General features: G+C 39.5%; 1 protein-coding gene across 3 annotated transcripts; it reads left to right on the top strand.

Moving 5' to 3' along the window:
* Window positions 1–591: 591 nt before the first annotated feature.
* ARHGAP11A (Rho GTPase activating protein 11A) lies at window positions 592–13250 on the top strand. 3 transcript variants are annotated; one of them, XM_012574351.5, is made up of 12 exons: window positions 592–1127; window positions 3466–3536; window positions 3884–3980; window positions 4509–4759; window positions 5223–5383; window positions 5488–5634; window positions 6567–6641; window positions 7275–7442; window positions 8677–8812; window positions 9131–9239; window positions 10040–10187; window positions 10578–13250. In XM_012574351.5, the coding sequence occupies exons 1-12, from the start codon at window positions 999–1001 to the stop codon at window positions 12161–12163; spliced, it is 3078 nt and encodes a 1025-aa protein (XP_012429805.5). In that variant the 5' UTR covers window positions 592–998; the 3' UTR covers window positions 12164–13250. The 3 variants fall into 3 exon arrangements, with proteins under 3 accessions (XP_012429805.5, XP_030130407.4, XP_030130408.4); XM_030274547.4 differs by lacking the exon at window positions 6567–6641 and having other exon boundaries at window positions 594–1127; XM_030274548.4 differs by lacking the exons at window positions 592–1127; window positions 3466–3536 and having other exon boundaries at window positions 4567–4759.
* The last annotated feature ends 1354 nt before the right edge of the window (window positions 13251–14604 follow it).

Genomic DNA, 14604 nt, shown 5'->3' with positions numbered 1-14604 from the left:
AGCAGAAAATGGTGGAAATAATGGATCGCTTCGGGCAGACATGCACAGAACTCAGGTAATGCCGGGGAAAGCAATGGCAATGACGGAAGCAGATGGGAAGAACCTCAGGGGTTTTTCTGTGCTGATACCTGACATGCCCCGGCTGTCAGGTACGGTGGAAGAGTCCAGTTTACCCCCAAAACTGCGGTGGGCAGCTGTTTTTATTTGAAGCTTATTTTCAGAGAAAGAGACAAGATGTTACCGAGTGATCAACCAAGTGAACCATCCCCAAACTCGGCACCGCTGCACACTTGGGGAGGCAAGGGGCGGGCACGTGTCTGGGATGAGGCAGACGTGGGGACGGAGGGATGGCAGAGATATGAGGACGGAAGGATTACACAGATGTGGGCACGCAGGGCTGAGGCAGAGATATGAGGATGGAAGGATTACACAGATGTGGGCACGCAGGGCTGAGGCAGAGATGTGAGGATGGAAGGATTACACAGATGCGGGCACGCAGGGCTGAGGCAGAGATGTGAGGATGGAAGGATTACACAGATGTGGGCGCGCAGGGCTGAGGCAGAGATGTGAGGATGGAAGGATTACCCAGACGTGGGGACGCAGGGCTGAGGCAGAGATGTGAGGATGGAAGGATTACACAGATGTGGGCACGCAGGGCTGAGGCAGAGATGTAAGGATGGAAGGATTACACAGATGTTGGCACGCAGCGCTGAGCCGCTCCCATTGCCGCGCCCCCACCCCGGCCCTTAGGCATCCAGCGCGATCGCCGGGAGCGGCGCGCGGGGGCCTTGGCCGGTGGGCTCAGAGGCGGCGCTCGGAGCAGGCGCGGCGGGCAGCCCGCGTGGCCGTTGGGCGGGCGGGGCCTGATTTCGAACGGCGAGCGGCCCAATCAGGGCGCGGGCGGGGCCGCGCGCGGTCTGTCCGGCGGCAGCGGGGCCGCCATGGCGCCCGGCGGGCTCTGAGGGGCGGCGGCGCCGGGCCGGGCGGGGGGCGCAGGGATGGCGGAGCAGAGGCGGAGGTTGGTCCGGCTGGCCGTGCTGGAGGAGCTCCGGGCTGCGTACGGGATCAAGGTGAAGAGCGGGAGCTGCCTGGCGGTGGCCAAGACACCGGGAGCTGCCCCGGCGGAGGTGAGCGGGGCGGGGGGAGCTCAGGGGGCTCCGCTTCCCGGGCGGGCAGGGCCGAAGCTCGCACGGGTCCGGCGGCTGCTCCTGTCGCCGGCAGCGCTGGTTCCGCAGCAGCGCCGTTCCCGTAATGCCGCGGCTCCTGTCAGCCCCCAACAGGGGCTGGGGAAAAGAGCTTTTTCCGCTTTCCTGCAGCCTGCAAGTGCCCCGGGGCCGTTCCATGGCCGTGCTGTGATTCGGGAGGGCAGCGGCTCCGTGGCGCTGGCTGTCCCGCCCCGGCAGTTCGGCACTCGAGTGAGAGGATGGCGAGGGAGCTGTTCCTCTTTTGTCCGCGGGCTTGCTGGCCATGAAACGCGCACGGGCGCCGCTGATCCCTGCGAGAGCATTTTATGCTTCACTGCGATTGATGTCACTCACCACAGAATTCAAATCTTAGTAATTGTATTATTTCTTGGAATATAGTTACGGTGTTGTTTCTAAAAGCTGTGTGTCTAAGAAAAGCTTGGTTTCTTAGATTTTTGGTTTTTTTTGAAGGGATTTATTTGCCTAGTTTCTTAGTATAAGGCATGACTACGTATTTTGGAACAGACAGCTCTTGCCTTAATTTGCCAGAGGTTCAGGAATGAAATCTCTCCCATTGCCTTAAATATGATAAAGGAAAAAAGTGTTTTCTGTCTCAGGACTGTTATTTAAAATTGACATATTATAATGGATGCCAGCATTGAGATCCGTTAGAGAATACTGATCTTCTGGTAGACTCTTTAATTTATAAAATGTGGAGCATGGTCAAGTCCTAAACAAGATCTCTGTGCAACTGGTATGGCACAGAGCTAAACATCTTGAGACTGAGGTTTCTGTAAGACTGAGAAGTCACCACACAATGCTGCAGTAATCCTTGGCAATATAAACTAAAGAAGTTGGGAAGACATGCTTGAACTGGGTTGTTTGGAAAGGGAGAAAGCAAGGGAAAAGTTAGAACTAGTTTTCTTCCCCTTGTTAGTGTCAAATACATGGTTCTAGACTTTTCCATTTGAAGGGAAGATGATAAGAGCTGAGAACAATATATGTATGTCTTGGTAAAAGATGTCCTTGTTGCTGTCTGTAGTGCTTAAATTGTATGCAAGGAAGAAAATGTGTACTTAACTACTGAGCAACGTAGGAAAAGCTACAGAATAACATTTGTTTTGCCAAGGAATGTCTTATTTCTGTTCTGAGAGAACAGACATAATTTTATTCACGTATTTATTAAGAAGAAGAAATGAAGTCACAACTTCTGATACATCAAACAAAACCTAGTGAAGTGAGGATATCAGTTAGGAATTCTAAATGTTGAATTCCAAAGCACTGGAGTTTTCTATTACGTAATCTTGTACGTACGGAAGAAACGTTCTCTCTTGGAGTTAATTTTCTTTTTGTAGCTTTACTAGCAGCCTGGAACACAATGACAGATGTGTTGCTTCTCTTTCCTGACTCTGTTATGTTTGTTTTCTGTAGGACAGATTAGATTAAGTGCAAGGGGTTAGTTACTGATTAACCGTTTTCCTAACACAGACAGCACGTTGAATTTCAGCTATGAGACTAAGTTTGCATTCAGCTCTAAGAACAAGTTGGGCATAATCCCAGTCCTCTTCTGGTTGGGAGAGGGACTGGCTTGCAGGTTCTGTAAACTGGAATATAAAAAAATAAAGTAGAAATTGTAGGATGTAGAAGTTGTTGATGCTGTGGATGAACATCAGTAGTAACGACTGATGAGATTTACTTATTTTTCTAACATGTAACATACTTTAATGTCTTCCTATAAGGCAGTAGAGATAAGTTTTTTAAGAGCAAGTGCTAAATAAGACATTCAGAACAGTTGTCTAGATTGTTCTGTTGAGTTTAACCCTTCCCAAAAGGTTAAACTCAACAGTTTAACCTTTGAGTGTCTTGAGATGAAGAAAAATTTATTAAAAAAAAAAAAGATATTTAAATTGTCTTGTGTTGATTTTTAAGAAAAATAAGGTATAGTTAATTTGAAAAACTAACATGAGACTCCCAAACAATCTGGTTCATATCCTTTACTGATTGGTGAGTCTTACAAGAAAATTAACTTTTTGTAAAATAAGAAGTGTAAAACACACTGCAGAAAAGCTTTCTACTCTTTCACAATCATCTAGGGTGTCTAGAATCAGGTTTAGATCTCTGGAGATGATAGTGCTTTTCCAGACAATGCCTCTTATCTGAAAGACTTTGTTTTTTGTCTTAACTACCCTTATGTCTACTTGTGGAATGTGCGCTTCTTTGTACTATATAGTTGATAATTATATCAACTTTTGAATGACATGATTTGAATTTTGTATTTCAGGGTAAAATCTTTGGAATATCTTTTCATGCGTTGCCACAATCACTTGTGCCAGAATATGGTTATATTCCAAGGTAAATTAAAAATGTATTTTTAGATTTTGCTTTGCTCTCTTTATATCAGAAGAAGGAATGTAATATTTCTGTATATCTTCTGACCCTTGTCTGAAGAAAGAATGTAATATTTGTTCCATGCCTGCTAGAGCTTCTGGGGCATATAAGAATAGTTCCAGGTGGAAAAGGAGGGATGCAGAAGTTGGACAGGGAATTCAGAGCTCTTATTCAGCTGTATTTTTTTATACTCTTGTCATTGGGGAAAATTATTCTATATATGAAGTTTTACAAGAAATGATGAAATAGTTTTTGTGGAAAAAGCCCAAGCTTTATTCTGAGCATCATAACTGTTGCTGTTCTTTTCTCAGCTTTCTCGTTGATACATGTGGATATTTGGAAGAACACATTCATACTGAGGGGCTCTTCAGAAAGTCTGGATCTCTTGTTCGCTTAAAAGCCTTAAAGGTATCTCTAAAACTGCTCTTTTTTTTCCTTAATAAGCTGCATTTTCACTTGGCCATGTTTTAATTTTTGGACTCTTTTCATGTTTTAATTTTTGGACTCTTTTTCAGTCATATTCAAGTTGGTAACATTGCCTGCTCTAGAAGATAGGAGATCTAGTCCAGAAGCTGACAGGCTTCCCCCTTTTTTTTTTTTTTATCTTTTAAATATTTTGGCTTCCAGATGATGAGAATAGTTGGGACCGAACAAACTCATTAGTAATTGTGCACACTGGATGCTATGAGGATATTTGTTTGGCAGTGTTCTCCTGGTGGAGGGAAGATGGGAAAACTCTAAATTAATACATGTCTGACAACATTGCCCGTGTCTCATTGTATATAATGTAGTTGAATAAAACATGACAAGGCTGAAACTAACAATTGGGAAGGTATGGCTGTCTGTTGTGACATGGGCTACAGCCTTACTGCCTAAATTTAGAAATCTGACAATATGTTGAAGACTTTAAATTGTGTTTCTTACGAAAAATTTCAGAGCAAACTGGATCAAGGTGAAAACTGCCTCTCAGCTGCACTGCCATGTGATGTTGCAGGGCTTCTCAAACAGTTCTTTAGAGAGCTGCCAGAACCCATCCTTCCACCTCACCTGCAGGAAGGCCTATTAAAAGCTCAGCAGCTTGGAAATGAGAAGAAAACTGCAACCATGCTGCTGTCCTGTTTGATGGCTGACAGAACAATTGCAGCTTTGAGATACTTTTTCAACTTTCTGAGAACTGTGTCCTTAAGGTCAGTGTAAAGAACGTGTTTGTAAACAGCTCTGAATTCCCTTAACTACTTCTCTGTCCAGGCAAGTGCTGTAACTTTCTGTGAGTGGTTTACCATTTTTAAGTTTCATATCTGCAGATATTCACTTAATTCAGTCATAGTATTTTATTTCATAAATCCACAGTTTTCTTGAAGAAAACTTAATAAACTGGACACTTGACTTTGTTCAGCAGAATTACCATAATTTGATACCCTGCATTCCCTAAAATTGAGGGAGGATCTATAACTTCTTGATTTCAGTAAAATAGTCGTGCAATTATCTGACTTGGAATGCATAAATGTATACATTAATCTTGGTATATAAGCACTCCAGTGAATGAGTCCGTTTTAGTTTTTTTAACTGCATTTGTCTTATTTGGTCTTTTTTTTTCTCCACTGTTTATATTCTGATAATTTGAATTTAAAAAGCCTTTTTTTTGTTAAGATCCAATGAAAACAGAATGGATAGCAGTAATCTGGCAGTGATTTTTGCTCCTAACCTCTTGCACTCGAATGAAAATGAAAAGATGTCCAGTAGTACAGAAAAAAAAATTCGCTTGCAAGCTGCTGTTGTGGAAACACTTATTGACCATGCAGCGGAAGTAGGTAAGATGATAAATGCTTATCAACGTGTCTCAATGAACAACCTGTGTACAGCTTTTCTTTTCAACTTTTAAGAATCATTAAAAAAAAATATTTAACTATTCCAGGACAAGTACCAGAATTTATCTTGGAAAAGATTCCTGCAATGTTGGGTGTTAATGTCTTTCAATCTACTCCCTCACTGTGGGGCCAGGAAGACAGTGAAAATGAATCTCCCAGTGAGTGTAAGAGGAGGAGGCACCGAAGTGTTGGGGGTAGGTATGTTTTGTGAAACTTTCAAAACCAAAAACAGAACTGAGACTTCAAGTAGTCTGATCCTAAAGCACTTCCTTCTTCCACACACAGAACAGATGTCTTCAAAACTGGTTGGGTTTGATTTGAAAAATGTGTATAAGACTTCAGTAATCACATTATTGTATATTTACTCAGTTTTCTACTCTGTTGTCTATTAAAGAAGCTATTTTGGATTTTTATAGCCAAATTAATATTCTGGCTTCTTGTTGAGTCAACTTCAGATCCTATTGCAGAAGGCTAAAGGGTTTGTTTGTTGTTGTTGCTAATTTTGAAATGGTACGTTAATATATACTTTGAGAAGTCAGGTCATGAGAAACCAGGGATGCAAATGGTAAGTGTGTTTTGAATTAGCGTAGCTAATATGTGTTCTGAAGTGTAAATCTGAATTGGGTATTATTGGATACTGTGTGCTCTGGTATCATAGATCTGGGATTTTGGGTGAGGATTTTTCAGTTTTCAACAGGGTTAAGGTGGGTTTTTTGCCAGTTATGGACAATCAAATGGTATATTCCGAGTTCTCTTTTGTATGGTTATAAAATCATAGGTATTTATTTAGCTCATGTAACCTGACAGTAGTTGAAATTAAGGTTATATGACTGTATGGTAGGCCATGACATGTTTTTTTTGTGTATTGTACTTCTCTGCTCTGTTGGGATTTTTGTTTGGTTTTTTAAAATAATTTTTTTAAGGAAAATGGATTTCTTCAGCTATTGTGAAAGCAATAAAAACGATGTTGTTGGAAGGATCTGGGCTATGATATTTTATACATAAAACAACCATTTAAACTGATTTGCTTTATTTCTCACTAAAAAAAGAGTTAAATGTGAGTTGAAAATAGAGCAAGACAGGCTTCACATTTAAATTTGATTGCTCGGTGTGTCTTGCATTTCAGATATTGTTAGTGGAGCATTGAATAAATTTAAATCTAACAGAACACCCTCCACTACACCTCAACAAGACAGAAGCGGTAGGTACTGGTGTATTTGTACTGAGTAAAGCCCATGCAGTATCTTCTGGATTTGTTAACTATATTCAATATTTTTTTGAAATGAAAGAATTAGAACTTAGTTGAAGCTAAGTGATTACATTTTTTTAAATGGAATATAGATACATATTTATTGAGGATACTGCATTTACTGTAATTCTTGGAGCAGCTACAATCACTGCAGTAGTGGGCTGTGTGGTTCAGCTCTGGGGATTACCCAACCAAATTTGTGCTTTTTAGCTAATGACCCACTAAGGCTTCAGTGCAGTAGTGCAGCATTTTATTATCCTTGGAATGAATCTGCAAGGACAAAAATTCTTTCACACTTACTTCTCTAAAACTTTCAGCAGATGACTATACATTTACCTCCTCCTAATACCTGTATTGTTTGATTGATCTGTGGGTTTGGATTTTCCTTTCTGGTACTCTAAACTTGCCAAAAACCCAACAAAATAAAAAAATCAAACCCTCAGCTATACTGATTGCTTTGCCTGTTCAAAATGCATGCACTTTGGCTAAGCTTTTGCAACAAGTTTTTCAGAGTTAAAAAAAAGCCTCAAAACAACCTCTCCAACTTTTAACCTATTACTGCAAATTTGATTTCCTTAATTTCAGTCCTTTCATCAGTGACTCCAGTGGTCCTTACTCCAAGTACCAAGCGGAAACTTCCAGCTGATTGCTCTCAGGGCTTGTCCAGCAAGAAGAGACGCTCTTTTAAGCATAATTTTGCCTTTGAGTTTTTACCAAGTAGCATATTTAACAGCATCTCAACACCAGCATCAGGTACAGTGCCATGATGTTTTCTTTGCTGCTTATAGTGATTGTTGGTGGCTCTTAATTTAAGAGTGGAGCTATTTGTTCTTGTTTGTCTGTCATTGATGCTTATTGCTCAAGTGTTCCTTGCACTACTTCCCCATCTTGGTAAATAGTGTATGTTCATTGTGACTCATTTACAGGGATTGAGCAAAAGCCGAATTCTCTTGCTTGTTTTTTTTTGTTCTATTAATCTCTCATAGTTGCAGTCCTGATGTCCTTTTACCTTTTTTGCTCTCTATGATCACTCAGGTTATACTCCTGTTTCTTTCTTGGTGCACAAATCCATGCAGACTGCCTATGCTTCCAACCTTTTGAAACTTGTAGCCTTCTATGTCCTAAATGCTTAAATAGCTGATCTAAGCTCTATGAGAAATGTAGTTGTTGCTTTTATAAAGCTTCTTTCTTGTGTCCTATCACATCTTGTTTTTTCTCTAGATGTTACATCTCAAAAGTCTAGAGAAAATTCTACTTTTGTTTGACAATGCTTTAGTACCGTTTTATTCTACTAGAGGGCTTCCAACCATCAGGCTATTCTGAGAATCCTGTTTTATTTTTATTTCATTCTTTAATGTGCTGCCAACTGAAGTTAGGGTGGAAGGATATTTCTAGATTGGCTGTTTTGCTTGGTTTTTTTTTTTTTCCCCTTCAAATGACTGTTATAAGACTTAGTGCTTTTCTCATTAAATCATTTCATGTTCTCCATGAAATTCTAGTTTCTTTGGATAAGCAAACAAAAGTAATGACATTTTTAAAGATAGCAGTGATGCATATCTTTCATAAAATATCCAGTAGTAAAAAACGCAGCCATTTTCTTTTTGTTGCTTCAGCTGTTCTGGCTAGGTATGCAAATAATAATTAGACTATGTCTAATAAGACTGCAAATAATAATGAGACTATGTCTAATTTTTCTTCTTGAGCTCTTAACTTTGAGGAATTGATCTGATGATAATACTGTGGAAACTTGTTTGAGGTAGTGATATCTGTAGCGTGTAATTAATTGCAGTCCAGCTGCTTTTATGGATGCTACAAGCAACAGCTTTTTTAAATTTTAAGGTGGAAATCAAATTTCAAGCCAGCACTGTACAAAATAAGCAAAAAAATTGTGCTGTTGAAAAACCTGTTCTTTGTTGCTTAAACTTGTCTTTATCTGAAAAAAATGTGACTATTTTAAGTTCATATAAATACAATTTTGTCCCTGTAGTTCAGTTTGAAGCAAGTCCTTGTGTGTGTCTTGAGTCGTCACAAACCTCACTATCTCCTTCAACCATGGGTGAAAATAATGTGTCCAGTACAGGGAATAGAAGAAGTAAAAGACTTGCAAGCAAAAAACTATACAGGTAATTAACTCTCAAAACCTAAAGATAAATCGGAGACATCTGTCTAGACCCCTTGAATAATGACCTCAATCTGCCTCCAAAATTATTGGTTTTGGTACATTTTTATAGTAATCTTAAAACCACCAGATCTTCTGATGTTGCAAAATTAAGCTCAAAACAAAATAGGATCTGGTATAGCTTTCTGTGCCTATTAAAGAAAGGTGGGCAAGAAGGCAATAAAATATGTAAAACTGGAGGAAATAACTGTAAATAAATGTCAGGATGTTTTCCTTGTCCTCCTAAAGAGTTTATGTCCCTTCCTCTCTTATGTCTTTCCAGAGCTGAATCAGGAAAGACAGGTTGTTTTTCTCCAAAGATAAGCCGAAAAGAAATGGTTCGTAGATCTTTACGCTTGAAATTTGGTTTGGGGAAAAGCAACAGAGAAATGGTAAGTACCCAGTCCTCTCCAAAGTTTGGGGCATTGCTTTTCAGGAGCAGGAAGGATGTATTTTGTAATGGAGGGGGTCTCAGTGTTAATTGAACCTGCTTGCTGTCAAGTACAAGAAGCTTGAGGTTTATTTGCATAGCGGTAACAGCTATGCAGTTACTGCATACAAGCAGTAACAGCTTGTACTGTGTTTGGTTGGCATGGGGCAAGATGCTGAGGGAGGGATCAGCTGACTTGAATTGACCTAGAAGGAATTCCATGCCATGTAATGTTAAGCTCACCAGTAAAACTGGGACGGGGATAATTTATGGAAAGTAGCCACTGCTCAGAGGCTTGCTGAGAACTGGCCTGATTGTTGTAAGTGATGACCTTTGCATCCTGTATGGGTTTGGGTTTTTTTGTGTGTGGTGTTGATGTGTTCCTTTTCATTTTCATCTTTCCAATTCTCTCCCTCATCCTGTTGGGGAATGGGGAAATGGAGCATGTGTCTGGATGGGAGCTTGCCTGCTTGTTGGGATCAAGCCATCATGCTTGCGATCAGCGGGTCTCCCAGTTCCTGAGTGTCTGACCTGGCAGAGCCTGTGCACAGAGTCTCTCTGTTCACAGTGTGAGTAAGTCTGCCTGACTGCAGGGAGGCTGTTCTCCACCTAGGTCTGCAGAGACTCAAGGCAAGAGGAAGTACAGCCAAGAAAAGGCTGCTGTGGATGATTTGTGTAGTGGTTTGCTGAAGCTTCCTCTGTAAATGAGATTTCAAATTACAAGTTTATATAAAAGCAATTAACACTTTTTGTTTGTTCAAGAATGTTGTATCAGGATGTGCAGCTGGCAATAGATCAGAAAATATTGGACGGCGTCTTGCAAGTCAGCAAGGTTTGGAAAGCAAAACTGAATGTGCAAGAAGAGATGTACTCTTCAGCCCATATGTCAATGAAAAATTCCCTAAGAAAGGTGATTGCCTAACCAAATATATTAGATGGGGAAAACTTTTTTTTTACTTTGTAAAAGCAACTTTATGGATAAAAGTATAAAAGCAATTGGATTAAAAGTATGCTTCTAGCTAAGTCAAAAATCACTTGTATGTTATGTTTGGGAAAAAGAATTGGTTTAGAACAAGCTTGTTGTGTTTCTAGTGTATTTTAGTAGCTCTCTTAGTTAAGTGAAATTGGGCATCTCCTCTCATTTAATACTCTAACCTTTTTTTACTTTTCTGAAATTTAAGGGCATAATGGCATCTTTAAATTCAGTGCTGCTTTGATAATTATTTTTTAGTTAGAATTTTGTCTGTAGTTATTAAGATCACAGTAAATTATTCCTAAATGCTGTGGTATTTATTTTAAGGTTCAAGGAATGTAAGCAAGTCAGAAGAAAACTTGCTGACTCCAAAATGTCACAATAAAGAAGCTCACCAAATGTCATGGAACAGTCCTGCTGTTAAGGATTCTCAGGTGGTCAGCAAGAATGAGAAAATTCTGCCTAGTCACTCTTCAGAATCTGTCAGCTCTTCAGAATCTCTTTTGATATTTGGAAAGCCATCAGTTATTCCAGATGAATTCAACTCTGCAACTGCAAGCAAACAAGACAACAACTTGGAACTTGTGCTGTGTGAAGATGAAAGTAATTCAACTGCAGAAACATTACTGAAAGTCAAGGAAGCCTTCTCTGCATCTGGGAGTATTCTTCACAATTTGATAGGTGATAAAAAATCATCCCTCTCAGTTGTACCAAGTGAAATATTAAATGAAACTCCTTGTCCCTCAGGGCTCAGTTCAGTGAAAGAATTGTTAGTGGAAGAAGTTTCTGAAAATCTAGCAAATGTACAATCCAGAGAGCTGTTGCACCAATTTAATCCATCTTCTGCTGCTGATAAACAGCAATCAAAAGCGGAAATTGACATTTTGGAGAAAAGAAACTTCAAAACTTCTATTGAGATTGAACTTCAGGTCCCAAAGCCAGATACAAAAAAAGTAAAAGAACTTCCTATGCCTCAAGGACTAGCCAAGAAAGATAAGTTTACTGTTGAGAACAATTCAACAAAAGATGATTTACACAAATCAGATTTCTCTGCAAGAAAAGAGGAAATAGAATTAATACACTCAGAAACAGCTGAAAACTGTATGGTAAAGTGCTGTGATTCGGAAGGGGGTACTGCTAAACCTTCTTTGGCAGGACAGCTGCCTACTCCGCAGTTGCCTAAATCCCAAAATGAAATGAGCGGCCAATACTTGAAAGATGAAAATTCGGGTAAAGTTTTAACTAAAACATCAACTGTTTCTGACCATGGGAAGGTTTCTGACCACATACAGTGGTTCAATCAGCTTTCATTAAATGATCCAAATTCTGCAAGCAAAACGAAACCGCCTCTGAAGTTTCAACGTACTCCAGTTAGACAGTCTATAAGAAGAATTAATTCCCTTTTGGAGGCTAACAGACCATCTGTAAGCTCTCAGACGGTTAAATCAAGTGGTGTTGGTTCACCTCTTGTTAAATCTTTGAGCTATGATTCTGCCCTATTCCCCTGCACAGAAAAGCCCTCAAAGAATTCCATGCTTTTGCCACACAGGAGTGAAAGCACATATGACCAAGTTTCTGTATCTCGTAAGCAACTAGACTTAGCATCCAAATCATGGTACAGGCCACTAAATCCATCAGACAAGCCTGATGGTTCTGTCAGAACTGTTGGAATCCGTGAACAAAAAGCAAATGTTCATCCATCAAAGTCCGTTCTAGAAGATCTAACCAATCATGAAATTGTTAAATCCAGTTTGAAAGTTAATGCAAATATAAGTGTTCCAGGTGCTGCACCAGAAAAATCTATGATTGCAAGAAGTGGTTCAGGAAAAGAAAGAGTTCGTTATAGAGGCTCTCCAAAGAATCCAATATCTGAAGTAAAACTACTACCAACTGCCAAGCCAGTAGACTTATAAGATCAAATGTGATGGCTAAATGGGTTCTTTGTAACTTGGTTAACCTTGGGAAAAATCTAAATTTATGATCTTTTTCTAGTTATTGTTGTTTGTAATATTTCATTTGTTTTAAATGAATGAGTAGTGAAGATGTACAAATAGCAATTTGTTTCATGTTGAGTGTTGAGGTTTTCTTAATTTACGGAAACCTCTCTAAATGCTAGGCAGTTCAACTAAATTAATTTGATTTATAAAACAAATACTCTTAATATGTAAATAATCTAACACAAATGTTTGTGTTAGATCTCAGGTTTTGATTATCTCAGCGTCTAAAAACATGCTGCATCTCCCACAACTGTTCTTGCAGTATTTAGAATAAGTATCAAGTTCAAAAACAATTTCTCAACTATTTAAAACAAATTTAACAGACATATGAAAGGAAGTATTTTGATGCTGAGCATTAGCAGTTAAATTTATTTACTTTTTTAGTTTTAAGTGTAGTGTAGCACCCCTTGATACGACTCAGTTGAACCTCATATGAGCTCTGTTTCTTTTGAGACAATGTTTTGAATTTTTGTTGGAGTAAATTGGGAGCGTATTTTACTTGTTTAGTAGGTAAACGTCAAAATATAATCCATGTGTGCACACACACAGGAGAATTATAAGAACACATGGAAACTTAATGTGCAGTTTATTCAAGAATTGAAGGGTCTTAAAACTTCATCCAGTGTTGTGTTCTGCAATAGGTACCAAGTATTTTCATTTATGAGTAATAAAATGTTTTGTCTTAATATGAGAGGGGAGTTTTAACTTATTTTTAGAGCTGTAGAAATATGTTAACTAAGTGGTGCAGAAGCTGAGTTGAGATGCTGAAAGTGTTGCAAGAGATGAATGTAAGAAGCCATAGTGTGTTAAAGGTTGATTTGCACAAGCAAATGTTTACATCTTTTGGAATGAAAACTGTCTTTCATCAGTTGTAAAATTATTTGAGTAAACACTTGAAACCGTTCATTAGCTTTTTATATGTGTGAATTGCTTATTGGCAAAATGTTAGAGCTGAAGCACTGGATACTTTTGGTTTTAATAAAACCATTGTTTTTTTCCTTTTTCTGAGCTTGTTCTTCTATAATGACTTGGAAAGTTAGATTATGCTGTTATATGCGGACTGTAGACACCAAGATTAGTAAGTCTGAAAATACTGAAGCCAGAAGTAAATCTGTTCTGGCTGTCCTTTTTGTTCATCTGAGGTATGTATTGGTAATTCTCACAACTATCAAAAGGCATGATGCAGTATAGTTTATCAGCAGAAGTCTTCTGACTTAAAAGAATACGTTAGCCAAAAAAAATAGTTCTTTTCTCTTCCCTGTCTCCTTCCCCATGTATCCACCATCTTGCAAGTTGAATTGGTTCAGCTCCTCCATCTGTGGAAACTTCCTGCCTCACTCTTGCTACACTGCTGTAAAATCTAATACCACAGGCAGCCAGCCACATGAAGATCTTGACCAGATTGCTTGCTGGGGTGGTTAAGAATCGGAAGCTTCATTTTCATGAAGTAAAGGAGTGAATAAGGCAGTTCACCACCATCCAAAGAGGAAGCTGCTTCACTTGGCAACATGCTCTTAATCTCTGCCTTTAGCTGGTATTAGCAGATCCCTCAATAGGCTGAGCAGGCACCAGGGCACCGTGTTTTGAATCATCTCACTGAGGTAAGTAAGGATCAGCAAAACAGCTTCCAGCTGTCAGGCTGATGCAAGGAGGTAGGTGCTGGAAATAGGACAGGAGATAAAGGCAGTGTCAGGAAGAAAATGTGGTCTGACTCCTGTAGTAGTGAGGTTTCACACTGATTTTTGTTTAGAAGACTAAGACATGTGATTGTCAAAGCTGCATTAGCATTGAAAATATTTGGTACATATTAACAATGTGTCTATCCTATGTGGAGCAGTAAGCTACTTTTGATCATCCATGCAAGCTAGTCTTGAAACATCTAAATTTGGCTTCTTAGGGGGAATTCAGTAGGGCCCTGACAAAGAAAACTGTAGTAGAAAAACTTAGTTATACCTTGCATAATGTACCAGAGACCAGCCCCCCGCCAAAAAAACCCCAAAAAACTGCATATGCAAGTGTAGTTCGTGGGACTGTTGTGGTTTATGGGGTATAAGCTCAGTTTTTCTGTGGGTAGCTATACTAAGCTGGGATATCATGCATTCCCCTCATTAACAGTGAAGTTGTGATACAAAAAAATAACCTTTAGAAACTACCATTTTGCCAAGTGCTGTGTTAGATGACAGACTTAATTTATCAAGACACTTCAGTAATTACTTCTGCTCTGGATGATGTGTCTGCATTTGCGTAATCTGGGGCCATTTACCTGCAAGACATTGGAGATGGTTGCTGTGTTGCTACCGTGTAAACCTATCTATCATCCTGTAAGTAAACCACTGATCGTATTATTCTGGAGACAG

The sequence above is a fragment of the Taeniopygia guttata genome, chromosome 5, assembly GCF_048771995.1.
Source record: "Taeniopygia guttata chromosome 5, bTaeGut7.mat, whole genome shotgun sequence".
NCBI lineage: Eukaryota > Metazoa > Chordata > Aves > Passeriformes > Estrildidae > Taeniopygia > Taeniopygia guttata.
Note: the sequence above shows the minus strand (reverse complement) of the source record. Positions and strands in the feature narration are given on the sequence as shown.

What these genes read in the sequence shown, in the direction of transcription:
- ARHGAP11A (XM_012574351.5), top strand. Translation starts at nt 999, where the DNA reads ATGGCGGAGCAGAGGCGGAGGTTGGTCCGGCTGGCCGTGCTGGAGGAG. An exon ending in CGGGAGCTGCCCCGGCGGAG is followed by an intron (nt 1,128 to 3,465) that starts GTGAGCGGGGCG and finishes TTTGTATTTCAG; the next exon opens with GGTAAAATCTTTGGAATATC. An exon ending in GAGGCACCGAAGTGTTGGGG is followed by an intron (nt 5,635 to 6,566) that starts GTAGGTATGTTT and finishes CTTGCATTTCAG; the next exon opens with ATATTGTTAGTGGAGCATTG.